The 18,797-nt window shown below is 45.5% G+C and overlaps 1 protein-coding gene across 4 annotated transcripts in view; it reads right to left on the reverse strand.

Annotated features, from left to right (window-relative positions):
- Nucleotides 1-18,797, reverse strand: part of TTF2 (transcription termination factor 2) — a 534,153-nt gene that overhangs the window by 491,637 nt on the left and 23,719 nt on the right. For all 4 annotated transcript variants that reach the window (XM_053705754.1, XM_053705753.1, XM_053705751.1 and 1 more), the window contains exons 2-3: nucleotides 17,044-17,092; nucleotides 5,302-5,413 (exon numbers count right to left, since the gene is read on the reverse strand). In XM_053705754.1, coding sequence (XP_053561729.1) covers nucleotides 5,302-5,413; nucleotides 17,044-17,071 — 140 coding nt within the window. In that variant the 5' untranslated portion in view covers nucleotides 17,072-17,092. The remainder of the gene's footprint in view (nucleotides 1-5,301; nucleotides 5,414-17,043; nucleotides 17,093-18,797) is intronic.

The raw sequence follows: 18,797 nt of genomic DNA on the forward strand, positions 1-18,797 counted from the left end.
GGAGTTAACTGTGTTCAGCTTTAAGAAACTACTGTGTACTGTCATTAAAGTTAGTGATAAACAGTCCATTGTTTAATCACCCTCAGAGAGCAGACGAATAGGTGATAAGGAAAGCCAAATGTGTTTTGTGTTTAAGTTGTTATCTACCTAGTAAAGTAATGTAATTCTATTGTGGTCTGTCCAAGGGTGTGGTTCCTCCATCTAATGTACAACATTCTTTCAACCCCCCTTCTGGGGGGTCAGACCTGCATAAATACTGGGCATATGAGCCTTAATAAAGACATTCTGTTTTAAACCTGAAAACTGGCTGGGTTGTGAATTGCTGATTCCCTATGCAGGACATTGTTCCCTGGTGTTAACCCTTGGTATCCTGTTGGTACCGTTACAAAAACCGTTTTTAAACAAAACCGTTACTGTCTCTTTAAATGTTAAACAGAGCACACTTTATTTCTGGATATGTGAAAAACTATGAAGGAAATATCCGATCTTTACCAAATTTGCACCCTAGTGTCTTAATGCCTTAAAAGTATTGCACCCCAATTTTCAAGTTTGTAACCCCTTAAATGAGGAAACCGGAGCTGTTTTATCAATTAGCAACTTTAAACCCACTACAGTCCCAGCAACAGCGTTTGCTGCGGCTTCACCTGTCCTTGGGGGTTATTCGTCACAAAAATAAGCCTTCCAGGAACGTTTTTAATGGCCACCAGACCCTCTCACATGAAGCTGCATGCACTGCATCCAAAAGAAACTGCGCAATTATGGCGCGAAAATGAGGCTCTGCCTACTAGAGTGAAAGGCCCTTCCTGACTGGGAAGGTGTCTAAACGACTGCCTGGCGCCTAAAAACGTTACCCAATTATTCTCAGGTTTTAAAAACACTTCAAACCACATATAAATATTGAATAAAGCAATCGATTTAGCCCACAAGAGTGTCAACCAGTATATAGACCATTAATAAGCCTTCATTCTGTTATGAGTCTAAGAAAATGGCTTACCGATCCCAAAGAGGGAAAATGACAGTCTTCTAGCATTACTAATCTTGTTAGAAGATGGACTAGTCATACCTTGAGCAGAAAAGTCTGCAAACTGTTCTCCCCAACTGAAGTTCTCTGGGCTCAACAGTCCTGCGTGGGAACAGCAATTGATTTTAGTTACTGCTGCTAAAATCATACTCCTCTTTTAAACAGAACTCTTCATCCTTTTCTGTTTTAGAGTAAATAGTACAAACCGGCACTATTTTAAAATAACAAACTCTTGATAGAAGAATAAAAAACCACAACTTACACCACATACTCTTCACCATCTCCGTGGAGATGCTACTTGTTCAGAGCGGCAAAGAGAATGACTGGGGGGCGGAGCCTGAGGAGGGGCTATATGGGCAGCTTTTGCTGTGCTCTTTGCCATTTCCTGTTGGGGAAGAGAATATTCCCACAAGTAAGGATGACGCCGTGGACCGGACACACCAATGTTGGAGAAATGTGTTGTATACTGTAGGCAGGGTAACAGCAGGGGCTTTTGCCTTATATACTGTAACAAGGGTAACAGCAGGGGCTATGTGTTATATACTGTAATGGGGGTAACAGCAGGGGCTTTTGCCTTATATACTATAACAAGGGTAAAAAGCAGGGGCTATTGTGCTATATACTGTAACAAGGGTAAAAAGCAGGGGCTATTGTGTTATATACTGTAACAAGGGTAACAGCAGGGACTATTGTGTTATATAATGTAATAAGGGTAACAGCAGGGGCTATGTGTTATATACTGTAACAAGGGTAACAGCAGTGGCTATTGTGTTATATACTGTAACAAGGGTAACAGCAGGGGCTATGTGTTATATACTGTAACAGGGGTAACAGCAGGGGCTATGTGTTATATACTGTAACAAGGGTAACAGCAGGGGCTATGTGTTATATACTGTAACAAGGGTAACAGCAGGGGCTATGTGTTATATACTGTAACAAGGGTAACAGCAGGGGCTATGTGTTATATACTGTAACAAGGGTAACAGCAGGGGCTTTTGCCTTTTATACTGTAACAAGGGTAACAGCAGGGGCCTTTGTGTTATATACTGTAACAAGGGTAACAGCAGGGGCCTTTGTGTTATATAATGTAACAAGGGTAACAGCAGGGGCTTTTGCCTTTTATACTGTAACAAGGGTAACAGCAGGGGCCTTTGTGTTATATACTGTAACAAGGATAACAGCAGGGGCCTTTGTGTTATATACTGTAACAAGGGTAACAGCAAGGGCTTTTGCCTTTTATACTGTAACAAGGGTAACAGCAGGGGCCTTTGTGTTATATACTGTAACAAGGGTAACAGCAGGGGCCTTTGTGTTATATACTGTAACAAGGGTAAAAGCAGGGGCCTTTGTGTTATATACTGTAACAAGGATAACAGCAGGGGCCTTTGTGTTATATACTGTAACAAGGGTAACAGCAGGGGCTTTTGCCTTTTATACTGTAACAAGGGTAACAGCAGGGGCCTTTGTGTTATATACTGTAACAAGGGTAACAGCAGGGGCCTTTGTGTTATATACTGTAACAAGGGTAACAGCAGGGGCTTTTGCCTTTTATACTGTAACAAGGGTAACAGCAGGGGCTTTTGCCTTTTATACTGTAACAAGGGTAACAGCAGGGGCTTTTGCCTTTTATACTGTAACAAGGGTAACAGCAGGGGCTTTTGCCTTTTATACTGTAACAAGGGTAACAGCAGGGGCCTTTGTGTTATATACTGTAACAAGGGTAACAGCAGGGGCCTTTGTGTTATATAATGTAACAAGGGTAACAGCAGAGGCTTTTGCCTTTTATACTGTAACAAGGGTAACAGCAGGGGCTTTTGCCTTTTATACTGTAACAAGGATAACAGCAGGGGCCTTTGTGTTATATACTGTAACAAGGGTAAAAGCAGGGGCCTTTGTGTTATATACTGTAACAAGGATAACAGCAGGGGCCTTTGTGTTATATACTGTAACAAGGGTAACAGCAGGGGCCTTTGTGTTATATACTGTAACAAGGGTAACAGCAGGGGCTTTTGCCTTTTATACTGTAACAAGGGTAACAGCAGGGGCCTTTGTGTTATATACTGTAACAAGGGTAACAGCAGGGGCCTTTGTGTTATATACTGTAACAAGGGTAACATCAGGGGCCTTTGTGTTATACACTGTAACAAGGGTAACAGCAGGGGCTTTTGCCTTTTATACTGTAACAAGGGTAACAGCAAGGGCTTTTGTGTTATATACTGTAACAAGGGTAACAGCAGGGGCTTTTGCCTTTTATACTGTAACAAGGGTAACAGCAGGGGCCTTTGTGTTATATACTGTAACAAGGGTAACAGCAGGGGCCTTTGTGTTATATACTGTAACAAGAGTAACAGCAGGGGCCTTTGTGTTATATACTGTAACAAGGGTAACAGCAGGGGCCTTTGTGTTATACACTGTAACAAGGGTAACAGCAGGGGCCTTTGTGTTATACACTGTAACAAGGGTAACAGCAGGGGCCTTTGTGTTATATACTGTAACAAGGGTAACAGCAAGGGCTTTTGCCTTTTATACTGTAACAAGGGTAACAGCAGGGGCCTTTGTGTTATATACTGTAACAAGGATAACAGCAGGGGCCTTTGTGTTATATACTGTAACAAGGGTAACAGCAAGGGCTTTTGCCTTTTATACTGTAACAAGGGTAACAGCAGGGGCCTTTGTGTTATATACTGTAACAAGGGTAACAGCAGGGGCCTTTGTGTTATATACTGTAACAAGGGTAAAAGCAGGGGCCTTTGTGTTATATACTGTAACAAGGATAACAGCAGGGGCCTTTGTGTTATATACTGTAACAAGGGTAACAGCAGGGGCTTTTGCCTTTTATACTGTAACAAGGGTAACAGCAGGGGCCTTTGTGTTATATACTGTAACAAGGGTAACAGCAGGGGCCTTTGTGTTATATACTGTAACAAGGGTAACAGCAGGGGCTTTTGCCTTTTATACTGTAACAAGGGTAACAGCAGGGGCTTTTGCCTTTTATACTGTAACAAGGGTAACAGCAGGGGCTTTTGCCTTTTATACTGTAACAAGGGTAACAGCAGGGGCCTTTGTGTTATATACTGTAACAAGGGTAACAGCAGGGGCCTTTGTGTTATATAATGTAACAAGGGTAACAGCAGAGGCTTTTGCCTTTTATACTGTAACAAGGGTAACAGCAGGGGCTTTTGCCTTTTATACTGTAACAAGGATAACAGCAGGGGCCTTTGTGTTATATACTGTAACAAGGGTAAAAGCAGGGGCCTTTGTGTTATATACTGTAACAAGGATAACAGCAGGGGCCTTTGTGTTATATACTGTAACAAGGGTAACAGCAGGGGCCTTTGTGTTATATACTGTAACAAGGGTAACAGCAGGGGCTTTTGCCTTTTATACTGTAACAAGGGTAACAGCAGGGGCCTTTGTGTTATATACTGTAACAAGGGTAACAGCAGGGGCCTTTGTGTTATATACTGTAACAAGGGTAACATCAGGGGCCTTTGTGTTATACACTGTAACAAGGGTAACAGCAGGGGCTTTTGCCTTTTATACTGTAACAAGGGTAACAGCAAGGGCTTTTGTGTTATATACTGTAACAAGGGTAACAGCAGGGGCTTTTGCCTTTTATACTGTAACAAGGGTAACAGCAGGGGCCTTTGTGTTATATACTGTAACAAGGGTAACAGCAGGGGCCTTTGTGTTATATACTGTAACAAGAGTAACAGCAGGGGCCTTTGTGTTATATACTGTAACAAGGGTAACAGCAGGGGCCTTTGTGTTATACACTGTAACAAGGGTAACAGCAGGGGCCTTTGTGTTATACACTGTAACAAGGGTAACAGCAGGGGCCTTTGTGTTATACACTGTAACAAGGGTAACAGCAGGGGCCTTTGTGTTATACACTGTAACAAGGGTAACAGCAGGGGCCTTTGTGTTATATACTGTAACAAGGGTAACAGCAGGGGCCTTTGTGTTATATACTGTAACAAGGGTAACAGCAGGGGCCTTTGTGTTATACACTGTAACAAGGGTAAAAGCAGGGGCCTTTGTGTTATACACTGTAACAAGGGTAACGGCAGGGGCTTTTGCCTTTTATACTGTAACAAGGGTAACAGCAGCGGCTAACACAAGATGTAAGAGTAAGACTCCCATATCCCTGGGAGATGGGCACTTCCTCATTACACAATAGCCAGGGATATCTCATTGCCACTCACACTTTAATGCAATTAATGACACAGTTTTGTCTCTAATGTGTGTTCTCCTTGATTCAGTCCCTGTGGGTAACTTACTCCGCATGATGAGTGAAGCCACAGGGTGACCTAGGGCTGGCTCCACAAAGATAGAAACTCTTCCCCTTGTTGGGTCCATCCCTCGTTCCCGTTTTCAAGAAGCAGAGACTTCCTGAGGACAAAAGATGAGAAGAACAACACTTAGATGTAACTTAGATGGAGAATACAGTTTTAAACAGCTTTCCAATTTACTTCTATTATCTCATTTGCTTTGTTCTACTGGAATCCTTTGTTGAAGAAGCATTATCGTACTTCTGAGAGTTAGCTGAATGCATTGAGTGAGCCAATAACATGAGGCATATATGCACAGTCACCAATCAGCCGCTCCTCAGTCTACCTAGGTATCACTTTCAACAAAGTATATCAAAAGAACAAAACAAATTAGATCATAGAAGTAAATAGAAACGTTGTTTCAAATTGATAGCTCTAAACCATGAAGAAAACATTTGGGTTTTATGTCCCTTGGGGATTATTACAGTTGGTTTCGCAAATCTGATCTATAAAATGAGCAAACCCTCCATATTTACTACAATCATAATATTCAGCTAATTGGCTCAAATGCAAAATCCCATGATTCTGTAAAATTGTTTCAAGCAAAGTACCAATTTTGTCAAAACACCTTCTCAAAACCCTTCCTAACCCAGCTCCTGTAAAATCCCTAAAGAGTGATATTCTCAGTTTTATTTACTGAAACAGATCGACAAACAATCATAAAATGTTTTATTGCCTGCTTGTACAGCAAGAGGTTAGTAATACCAGATTTCCCAACACACTATCAGGCTGCTAGGTAAGCACATACTGCACTCTGCTCAGACTGAAAATACTACACCAGAGATTTCCCTGAGATACGTCAAGACCTGCAAAACCACCCCATGATAACATATTTCTGGGATTTGCTAGTTTTACAACTAAGTTATGCAGACAGGGTTATGGAAGCGCCTCAATAGTGTCGTGTCAACTTCTAAATGGGAGAACAGAGGACTATATAGGACAACAGGCAATTTAATAATAAAAAAATATATAAAAACAAAACAAAAACAAAAAAAACTCTGCTTACCATTACAAAATGCAACAAACAACATCCTAATCTTGCCTCAGACACGAAATGTATAAACAGATACATACGGCTCCTCTCCTGCCTGGCACATGGTATGTATATATGCCACACACGGCTCCTCTCCTGCCTGGCACACGGTATGTATAAAGGTCACACACGGCTCCTCTCCTGCCTGGCACACGGTATGTATATATGCCCCACACGGCTCCTCTCCTGCCTGGCACATGGTATGTATATATGCCACACACAGCTCCTCTCCTGCCTGGCACACGGTATGTATATATGTCACACACGGTTCCTCTCCTGCCTGGCACACGGTATGTATATATGCCACACACGGCTCCTCTCCTGCCTGGCACACGGTATGTATATATGCCACACACGGCTCCTATCCTGCCTGGCACATGGTATGTATATATGCCACACACGGCTCCTCTCCTGCCTGGCACACGGTATGTATAAAGGTCTCACACGGCTCCTCTCCTGCCTGGCACACGGTATGTATATATGTCACACACGGCTCCTCTCCTGCCAGGCACACGGTATGTATATATGCCACACACGGCTCCTCTCCTGCCTGGCACACGGTATGTATATATGCCACACACGGCTCCTCTCCTGCCTGGCACACGGTATGTATATATGCCACACACGGCTCCTCTCCTGCCTGGCACACGGTACGTATATATGCCACACACGGCTCCTCTCCTGCCTGGCACACGGTACGTATATATGTCACACACGGCTCCTCTCCTGCCTGGCACACGGTATGTATATATGTCACACACGGCTCCTCTCCTGCCTGGCACACGGTATGTATATATGCCACACACGGCTCCTCTCCTGCCTGGCACACGGTATATATATATGCCACACACGGCTCCTCTCCTGCCTGGCACACGGTATGTATATAGGTCACACATGGCTCCTCTCCTGCCTGGCACACGGTATGTATATAGGTCACACACGGCTCCTCTCCTGCCTGGCACACGGTATGTATATATGTCACACACGGCTCCTCTCCTGCCTGACACACGGTATGTATAAAGGTCTCACACGGCTCCTCTCCTGCCTGGCACACGGTATGTATATATGTCACACACGGCTCCTCTCCTGCCTGGCACACGGTATGTATATAGGTCACACAGGCTCCTCTCCTGCCTGGCACACGGTATATATATATATATATGTCACACACGGCTCCTCTCCTGCCTGGCACACGCTATGTATATATGTCACACACGGCTCCTCTCCTGCCTGGCACACGCTATGTATATATGTCACATACGGCTCCTCTCCTGCCTGGCACACAGTATGTATATAGGTCACACAGGCTCCTCTCCTGCCTGGCACACGGTATGTATATAGGTCACACAGGCTCCTCTCCTGCCTGGCACACGGTATGTATATAGGTCACACAGGCTCCTCTCCTGCCTGGCACACGGTATGTATATAGGTCACACAGGCTCCTCTCCTGCCTGGCACACGGTATGTATATAGGTCACACAGGCTCCTCTCCTGCCTGGCACACGGTATGTATATAGGTCACACAGGCTCCTCTCCTGCCTGGCACACGGTATGTATATATGTCACACACGGCTACTCTCCTGCCTGGCACACGGTATGTATATATGTCACACACGGCTCCTCTCCTGCCTGGCACACGGTATGTATAAAGGTCTCATACGGCTCCTCTCCTGCCTGGCACACAGTATGTATATATCTCACACGGCTCCTCTCCTGCCTGGCACACGGTATGTATATATGTCACACACGGCTCCTCTCCTGCCTGGCACACGGTATGTATGTGTCACACACGGCTCCTCTCCTGCCTGGCACACGGTATGTATTTATGTCACACACGGCTCCTCTCCTGCCTGGCACACGGTATGTATATATGTCACACACGGCTCCTCTCCTGACTGGCACACGGTATGTATGTGTCACACACGGCTCCTCTCCTGCCTGGCACACGGTATGTATTTATGTCACACACGGCTCCTCTCCTGCCTGGCACACGGTATGTATGTGTCACACACGGCTCCTCTCCTGCCTGGCACACGGTATGTATAAATGTCACACACGGCTCCTCTCCTGCCTGGCACACGGTACGTATATATGTCACACAAGGCTCCTCTCCTGCCTGGCACACGGTACTTATATATATCACACATGGCTCCTCTCCTGCCTGGCACACGGTATGTATATATGTCACAGACGGTTCCTATCCTGCCTGGCACATGGTATGTATATATGTCACACACGGCTCCTCTCCTGCCTGGCACACGGTATGTATAAAGGTCACACACGGTTCCTCTGCCGCCTGGCACACGGTATGTATATATGTCACACACATGTCGCAGATGGCATTCCATTGGGTACGGCAGTACTGCACGAGGCGGTGCTCGGGTAGAGATTGTTGTTTTTGTTTCATCTTAAGCGCCTGAGTAGCTGTTGTGCTGTGATGAAAATGTGATACAAGACGACTGGCCGCACCCACTACATGCTGTATGACACCAAGTTTAATGCCATCGTTGACAGCGAGCTGCAGAGTGTGAGCAAAGCACGGATTTGACTCCCATTATAATGACGAGTTTGCCAAGACGATATTGCTTGCGTTGTCATGAACACAAGCAGTGATTTTGCCCCGCAAACCCCAGTGGTCTACCGCAGTGTTCAACACATTTGCCAGATTCTCTGCTGTATGCCTCTCTGGCATGGCACGGGTCTGTAGAACCACGCTTTTCATTTCCCAGTCTTTTATGAAATGACAAGTTATGGTAACGTAGGACTCGGTAGTTAGTGCTGTCCATGCGTCAGTTGTAATTGCAGCCTTCTCGACTTTTGACAAAGTGTTGGGGACAGAACTAGCCGAATCTACGTGCATTTTTTCAAGCCGAGTTGTAATTGTTTTTCGTACAGGGACAGTATATTCGGGCTTGACATATTTCATTAAAGGGACACTGAACCCAATTTTTTTCATTTGTGATTCAGATAGAGCATGCAATTTTAAGCAACTTTCTAATTTACTCCTATTATCAATTTTTCTTCGTTCTCTTGCTATCTTTAAAAAAAAATGCATCTGAGCTTTTTTTTGGGGTTCAGAACTCTGGATAGCACTTTTTTTATTGGTGGATGAATGTATCCACCAATCAGCAAGGACAACCCAGGTTGTTCACCAAAAATGGTCCGGCATCTAAAATTACATTTTTCCATTTCAAATAAAGATACCAAGAGAATGAAGAAAATTTGATAATAGGAGTAAATTAGAAAGTTGCTTAAAATGTCATGCTCTATCTGAATCACAAAAGAAAAAATTTGGGTTCAGTGTCCCTTTAACTCCCGAAAACCCTCTCCTTCAACAAAAAAACTTATAGGTAGCATGTCCTTTGCTATCATATTAACTATCAGAGTCGACGTTGTTTCAGCACGCACATTGTCACATTGCCTATGTCTTACTGTAAAACCTGCAATGGATGTTTGTTGCTGTCCTTTTTCTCTCTCTGTCGCTACCAATGTAGACGGGTGTTTGTTTTTTAGGTGGCTTAACATGGAAGTCGTGGATTTGTTGTACTGCAACTGCATGCGGCAAATGTTGCACTTTACTGCCTTTTCATGTAGTTTTTCAAAATATTTCCAAGCAGGACTTTTTGTTGAAGATGAATATACTGTATGTCTCACACGGCTCCTCTCCTGCCCGGCACACGGTATGTATGTGTCACACACGGCTCCTCTCCTGTCTGGCACACGGTATGTATGTGTCACACACGGCTCCTCTCCTGTCTGGCACACGGTATGTATATATGTCACACACGGCTCCTCTCCTGCCTGGCACACGGTATGTATGTGTCACACACGGCTCCTCTCCTGTCTGGCACACGGTATGTATATATGTCACACACGGCTCCTCTCCTGCCTGGCACACGGTATGTATGTGTCACACACGGCTCCTCTCCTGTCTGGCACACGGTACGTATATATGTCACACGCGGCTCCTCTCCTGCCTGGTACACGGTATGTATATATGTCACACACGGCTCCTCTCCTGCCTGGCACACGGTATGTATAAAGGTCACACACGGCTCCTCTCCTGCCTGGCACACGGTATGTATATATGCCACACACGGCTCCTCTCCTGCCTGGCACACGGTATGTATATATGTCACACACGGCTCCTCTCCTGCCTGGCACACGGTATGTATATATGTCACACACGGCTCCTCTCCTGCCTGGCACACGGTATGTATGTGTCACACACTGCTCCTCTCCTGCCTGGCACACGGTATGTATATATGCCACACACGGCTCCTCTCCTGCCTGGCACACGGTATGTATATATGCCCCACACGGCTACTCTCCTGCCTGGCACACGGTATGTATATATGCCCCACACGGCTCCTCTCCTGCCTGGCACACGGTATGTATATATGCCACACACGGCTCCTCTCCTGCCTGGCACACAATATGTATATATGTCACACACGGCTCCTCTCCTGCCTGGCACACGGTATGTATATATGCCACACACGGCTCCTCTCCTGCCTGGCACACGGTATGTATATATGTCACACACGGCTCCTCTCCTGCCTGGCACACGGTATGTATATATGTCACACACGGCTCCTCTCCTGCCTGGCACACGGTATGTATGTGTCAAACACTGCTCCTCTCCTGCCTGGCACACGATATGTATATATGCCACACACGGCTCCTCTCCTGCCTGGCACACGGTATGTATATATGCCCCACACGGCTCCTCTCCTGCCTGGCACACGGTATGTATATATGCCCCACACGGCTCCTCTCCTGCCTGGCACACGGTATGTATATATGCCACACACGGCTCCTCTCCTGCCTGGCACACGGTATGTATATATGTCACACACGGCTCCTCTCCTGCCTGGCACGCAGTATGTTTATATGTCACACACGGCTACTCTCCTGCCTGGCACACGGTATGTATAAATGTCACACACGGCTCCTCTCCTGTCTGGCACACGGTATATATATATGTCACACACGGCTACTCTCCTGCCTGGCACACGGTATGTATATATGTCACACACGGCTACTCTCCTGCCTGGCACACGGTACGTATAAAGGTCACACACGGCTCCTCTCCTGCCTGGCACACGGTATGTATACAGGGAGTGCAGAATTATTAGGCAAGTTGTAATTTTGAGGATTAATTTTATTATTGAACAACAACCATGTTCTCAATGAACCCAAAAAACTCATTAATATCAAAGCTGAATAGTTTTGGAAGTAGTTTTTAGTTATAGCTATTTTAGGGGGATATCTGTGTGTGCAGGTGACTATTACTGTGCATAATTATTAGGCAACTTAACAAAAAACAAATATATACCCATTTCAATTATTTATTTTTACCAGTGAAACCAATATAACATCTCAACATTCACAAATATACATTTCTGACATTCAAAAACAAAACAAAAACAAATCAGTGACCAATATAGCCACCTTTCTTTGCAAGGACACTCAAAAGCCTGCCATCCATGGATTCTGTCAGTGTTTTGATCTGTTCACCATCAACATTGCGTGCAGCAGCAACCACAGCCTCCCAGACACTGTTCAGAGAGGTGTACTGTTTTCCCTCCTTGTAAATCTCACATTTGATGATGGACCACAGGTTCTCAATAGGGTTCAGATCAGGTGAACAAGGAGGCCATGTCATTAGATTTTCTTCTTTTATACCCTTTCTTGCCAGCCACGCTGTGGAGTACTTGGACGCGTGTGATGGAGCATTGTCCTGCATGAAAATCATGTTTTTCTTGAAGGATGCAGACTTCTTCCTGTACCACTGCTTGAAGAAGGTGTCTTCCAGAAACTGGCAGTAGGACTGGGAGTTGAGCTTGACTCCATCCTCAACCCGAAAAGGCCCCACAAGCTCATCTTTGATGATACCAGCCCAAACCAGTACTCCACCTCCACCTTGCTGGCGTCTGAGTCGGACTGGAGCTCTCTGCCCTTTACCAACCCAGCCACGGGCCCATCCATCTGGCCCATCAAGACTCACTCTCATTTCATCAGTCCATAAAACCTTAGAAAAATCAGTCTTGAGATATTTCTTGGCCCAGTGTTGACGTTTCAGCTTGTGTGTCTTGTTCAGTGGTGGTCGTCTTTCAGCCTTTCTTACCTTGGCCATGTCTCTGAGTATTGCACACCTTGTGCTTTTGGGCACTCCAGTGATGTTGCAGCTCTGAAATATGGCCAAACTGGTGGCAAGTGGCATCTTGGCAGCTGCACGCTTGACTTTTCTCAGTTCATGGGCAGTTATTTTGCGCCTTTGTTTTTCCACACGCTTCTTGCGACCCTGTTGACTATTTTGAATGAAACGCTTGATTGTTCGATGATCACGCTTCAGAAGCTTTGCAATTTTAAGAGTGCTGCATCCCTCTGCAAGATATCTCACTATTTTTGATTTTTCTGAGCCTGTCAAGTCCTTCTTTGACCCATTTTGCCAAAGGAAAGGAAGTTGCCTAATAATTATGCACACCTGATATAGGGTGTTGATATCATTAGACCACACCCCTTCTCATTACAGAGATGCACATCACCTAATATGCTTAATTGGTAGTAGGCTTTCGAGCCTATACAGCTTGGAGTAAGACAACATGCATAAAGAGGATGATGTGGTCAAAACTCATTTGCCTAATAATTCTGCACACAGTGTATACTGTATGTCTCACATGGCTCCTCTCCTGCCCGGCACACGGTATGTATATATGTCACACACGGCTCCTCTCCTGCCTGGCACACGGTATGTATATATGTCACACACGGCTCCTCTCCTGCCTGGCACACGGTATGTATATATGTCACACACGGCTCCTCTCCTGCCTGGCACACGGTATGTATATATGTCACACACGGCTCCTTTCCTGCCTGGCACACGGTATGTATATATGTCACACACGGTTCCTCTGCTCCCTGGCACACGGTATGTATGTGTCACACACGGCTCCTCTCCTGCCTGGCACACTGTATGTATATATATGTCTCACACGGCTCCTCTCCTGTCTGGCACACGGTATGTATATATGTCACACACGGCTCCTCTCCTGCCTGGCAAACGGTATGTATATATGTCACACACGGTTCCTCTGCTCCCTGGCACACGGTATGTATAAATGTCACACACGGATCCTCTCCTGCCTGGCACACGGTATGTATATATGTCACACACGGCTCCTCTCCTGCCTGGCACACGGTATGTATAAATGTCACACACGACTCCTCTCCTGCCTGGCACACGGTATGTATATATGTCACACACGGCTCCTCTCCTGCCTGGCACACTGTATGTATAAAGGTCTCACACGGCTCCTCTCCTGCCTGGCACACGGTATGTATATATGTAACATACGGTTCCTCTCCTGCCTGGCACACGGTATGTATATATATATGTCACACACGGCTCCTCTCCTGCCTGGCACACAGTATGTATATATGTCACACACGGCTACTCTCCTGCCTGGCACACGGTATGTATATATGTCACACACGGCTCCTCTCCTGCCTGGCACACGGTATGTATATATGTCACACACGGCTCCTCTGCTCCCTGGCACACGGTATGTATAAAGATCTCATACGGCTCCTCTCCTGCCTGGCACACGGTATATATATATGTCACACACGGTTCCTCTGCTCCCTGGCACACGGTATGTATAAAGATCTCATACGGCTCCTCTCCTGCCTGGCACACGGTATGTATAAAGGTCACACACGGCTCCTCTCCTGCCTGGAACACAGTATGTATATACTGTATGTCTCACACGGCTCCTCTCCTGCCCGGCACACGGTATGTATATATGTCACACACGGCTCCTCTCCTGCCTGGCACACGGTATGTATATATGTCACACACGGCTCCTCTCCTGCCTGGCACACGGTATGTATATATGTCACACACGGCTCCTCTCCTGCCTAGCACACGTTATATATATATGTCACACACGGTTCCTCTGCTCCCTATCACACGGTATGTATAAAGATCTCATACGGCTCCTCTCCTGCCTGGCACACGGTATGTATAAAGGTCACACACGGCTCCTCTCCTGCCTGGAACACAGTATGTATATACTGTATGTCTCACACGGCTCCTCTCCTGCCCGGCACACGGTATGTATATATGTCACACACGGCTCCTCTTCTGCCTGGCACACGGTATGTATATATGTCACACACGGTTCCTCTGCTCCCTGGCACACGGTATGTATATATGTCACACACGGCTCCTCTTCTGCCTGGCACACGGTATGTATATATGTCACACACGGCTCCTCTCCTGCCTGGCACACGGTATGTATATATGTCACACACGGTTCCTCTGCTCCCTGGCACACGGTATGTATAAAGGTCACACATGGTTCCTCTGCTCCCTGGCACACGGTATGTATATATGTCACACACGGTTCCTCTGCTCCCTGGCACACGGTATGTATATATGTCACACGGTATGTATATATGTCACACACAGCTCCTCTCCTGCCTGGCACACGGTATGTATATATGTCACACACGGCTCCTCTCCTGCCTGGCACACGGTACGTATATATGTCACACAAGGCTCCTCTCCTGCCTGGCACACGGTATGTATATATGTCACACACGGCTCCTCTCCTGCCTGGCACACGGTATGTATATATGTCACACACGGCTCCTCTCCTGCCTGGCACACGGTATGTATATATGTCACACACGGCTCCTCTCCTGCCTGGCACACGGTATGTATATATGTCACACACGGCTCCTCTGCTCCCTGGCACACGGTATGTATATATGTTACACAGGCTCCTCTCCTGCCTGGTACACGGTATGTATATATGTCACACACGGCTCCTCTGCTCCCTGGCACACGGTATGTATATATGTCACACACGGCTCCTCTCCTGCCTGGCACACGGTATGTATATATGTCACACAGGCTCCTCTCCTGCCTGGTACACGGTATGTATATATGTCACACACGGCTCCTCTGCTCCCTGGCACACGGTATGTATATATGTCACACACGGCTCCTCTCCTGCCTGGCACACGGTATGTATATATGTCACACACGGCTCCTCTCCTGCCCGGCACACGGTATGTATATATGTCACACACGGCTCCTCTCCTGCCTGGCACACGGTATGTATATATGTCACACACGGCTCCTCTCCTGCCTGGCACACGGTATGTATATATGTCACACACGGCTCCTCTCCTGCCTAGCACACGTTATATATATATGTCACACACGGTTCCTCTGCTCCCTAGCACACGGTATGTATATATGTCACACACTGCTCCTCTCCTGCCTGGCACACGGTATGTATAAAGATCTCATACGGCTCCTCTCCTGCCTGGCACACGGTATGTATAAAGGTCACACACGGCTCCTCTCCTGCCTGGTACACGGTATGTATATATGTCACACACGGCTCCTCTGCTCCCTGGCACACGGTATGTATATATGTCACACACGGTTCCTCTCCTGCCTGGTACACGGTATGTATATATGTCACACACGGCTCCTCTGCTCCCTGGCACACGGTATGTATATATGTCACACACGGCTCCTCTCCTGCCTGGCACACGGTATGTATATATGTCACACACGGCTCCTCTCCTGCCTGGCACACGGTATGTATATATGTCACACACGGCTCCTCTCCTGCCTGGCACACGGTATGTATATATGTCACACACGGCTCCTCTCCTGCCTGGCACACGGTATGTATATGTCACACACGGCTCCTCTCCTGCCTGGCACACGGTATGTATATATGTCACACACGGCTCCTCTCCTGCCTGGCACACGGTATGTATAAAGGTCTCACATGGCTCCCCTTCTGACTGGTTCATTCCTTCACTGGCCTCAGTTGGCAAAAAGAGCTAAATTAATTAACTAACACACACAGGTCTCACCCATTCCCATGAGCAGGACTGATGTAATGTAAATTATTTGCCGCTCAGCAAGTCTGGCCTCAGGCTTTTACAGTTACTAGTTGTTCAGGGAAACACAAATTACAATAACCTGACCTCACTCTTGTGCTCACCTGTCCTACCGGTCAGCCTAAATAACAGGGTAACAAGCACCAAGCCCTCTACATATTCACTATGTACAACCAAGTTCTGTGTTATGTAGCTGCGCCAACTGTTGTGCTCACCTGTCCTACCGGTCAGCCTAAATAACAGGGTAACAAGCACCAAGCCCTCTACATATTCACTATCTACAACCAAGTTCTGTGTTATGTAGCTGCGCCAACTGTTGTGCTCACCTGTCCTACCGGTCAGCCTAAATAACAGGGTAACAAGCACCAAGCCCTCTACATATTCACTATGTACAACCAAGTTCTGTGTTATGTAGCTGCACCAACTGTTGTAGAACATGCTGGTGCTTTAGACATTACTGATAATAAAGAGTTAGCAGGACATGAAGTCTAAAAACTACATAAGGACAACATATATGTTATTATTTATTATAAAATACAGATGTCGTGTTTAGCATTAAAAGCCAGGAGACTCATAGACCTGATTCACCAAACAGGTGAGAAGCAACAAACTCCACAGAAGACGAGTGACCCTGAAACACTAGGGAGTTACACTCAGGCCGTTGCCTTAGTTACTCTGTTTAGGAACCAAAACCGTTACCTGCAATGAGTTCCGCTCACACTCACCATGTTCCTGACAAAGCACCTTCTCCATCTGACGACCTCTCAGGGACAGCTGCAGGTGAGAGGGAAATGATTAACTCATTAAGGTCTGATTCTATACATCACTTCAGCCCAAATCATTTGAGAGGGTATAAAACAATACAAATAGGGACAGCGATTCATATATTACACAGATCGCACACCGCCTGTCTTCCCAAACCGCAGCTTAGCAAATACAAATATACAAAGTAACTCACCATCCCCCCAGTTCAGCAAATACAAATATACAAAGTAACTCACCATTCTATCAGTTCAGCAAATACAAATATACAAAGTAACTCACCATCCCCCCCAGTTCAGCAAATACAAATATACAAAGTAACTCACCATCCCCCCAGTTCAGCAAATACAAATATACAAAGTAACTCACCATTCTATCAGTTCAGCAAATACAAATATACAAAGTAACTCACCATCCCCCCCAGTTCAGCAAATACAAATATACAAAGTAACTCACCATCCCCCCCAGTTCAGCAAATACAAATATACAAAGTAACTCACCATCCCCCCCAGTTCAGCAAATACAAATATACAAAGTAACTCACCATCCCCCCCAGTTCAGCAAATACAAATATACAAAGTAACTCACCATCCCCCCCAGTTCAGCAAATACAAATATACAAAGTAACTCACCATTCTATCAGTTCAGCAAATACAAATATACAAAGTAACTCACCATTCCCCCCAGTTCAGCAAATACAAATATACAAAGTAACTCACCATCCCCCCAGTTCAGCAAATACAAATATACAAAGTAACTCACCATTCTATCAGTTCAGCAAATACAAATATACAAAGTAACTCACCATTCCCCCAGTTCAGCAAATACAAATATACAAAGTAACTCACCATTCCCCCCAGTTCAGCAAATACAAATATACAAAGTAACTCACCATCCCCCCCAGTTCAGCAAATACAAATATACAAAGTAACTCACCATTCCCCCAGTTCAGCAAATACAAATATACAAAGTAACTCACCATCCCCCCAGTTCAGCAAATACAAATATACAAAGTAACTCACCATTCCCCCCAGTTCAGCAAATACAAATATACAAAGTAACTCACCATTCCCCCCAGTTCAGCAAATACAAATATACAAAGTAACTCACCATTCCCCCCAGTTCAGCAAATACAAATATACAAAGTAACTCACCATTCCCCCCAGTTCAGCAAATACAAATATACAAAGTAACTCACCATTCCCCCCAGTTCAGCAAATACAAATATACAAAGTAACTCACCATTCCCCCCAGTTCAGCAAATACAAATATACAAAGTAACTCACCATTCCCCCCAGTTCAGCAAATACAAATATACAAAGTAACTCACCATTCCCCCCAGTTCAGCAAATACAAATATACAAAGTAACTCACCATTCCCCCCAGTTCAGCAAATACAAATATACAAAGTAACTCACCATTCCCCCCAGTTCAGCAAATACAAATATACAAAGTAACTCACCATTCCCCCCAGTTCAGCAAATACAAATATACAAAGTAACTCACCATCCCCCCAGTTCAGCAAATACAAATATACAAAGTAACTCACCATCCCCCCAGTTCAGCAAATACAAATATACAAAGTAACTCACCATCCCCCCAGTTCAGCAAATACAAATATACAAAGTAACTCACCATCCCCCCCAGTTCAGCAAATACAAATATACAAAGTAACTCACCATTCTATCAGTTCAGCAAATACAAATATACAAAGTAA

Source organism: Bombina bombina, chromosome 3 (assembly GCF_027579735.1).
Source record: "Bombina bombina isolate aBomBom1 chromosome 3, aBomBom1.pri, whole genome shotgun sequence".
Classification (NCBI taxonomy): domain Eukaryota; kingdom Metazoa; phylum Chordata; class Amphibia; order Anura; family Bombinatoridae; genus Bombina; species Bombina bombina.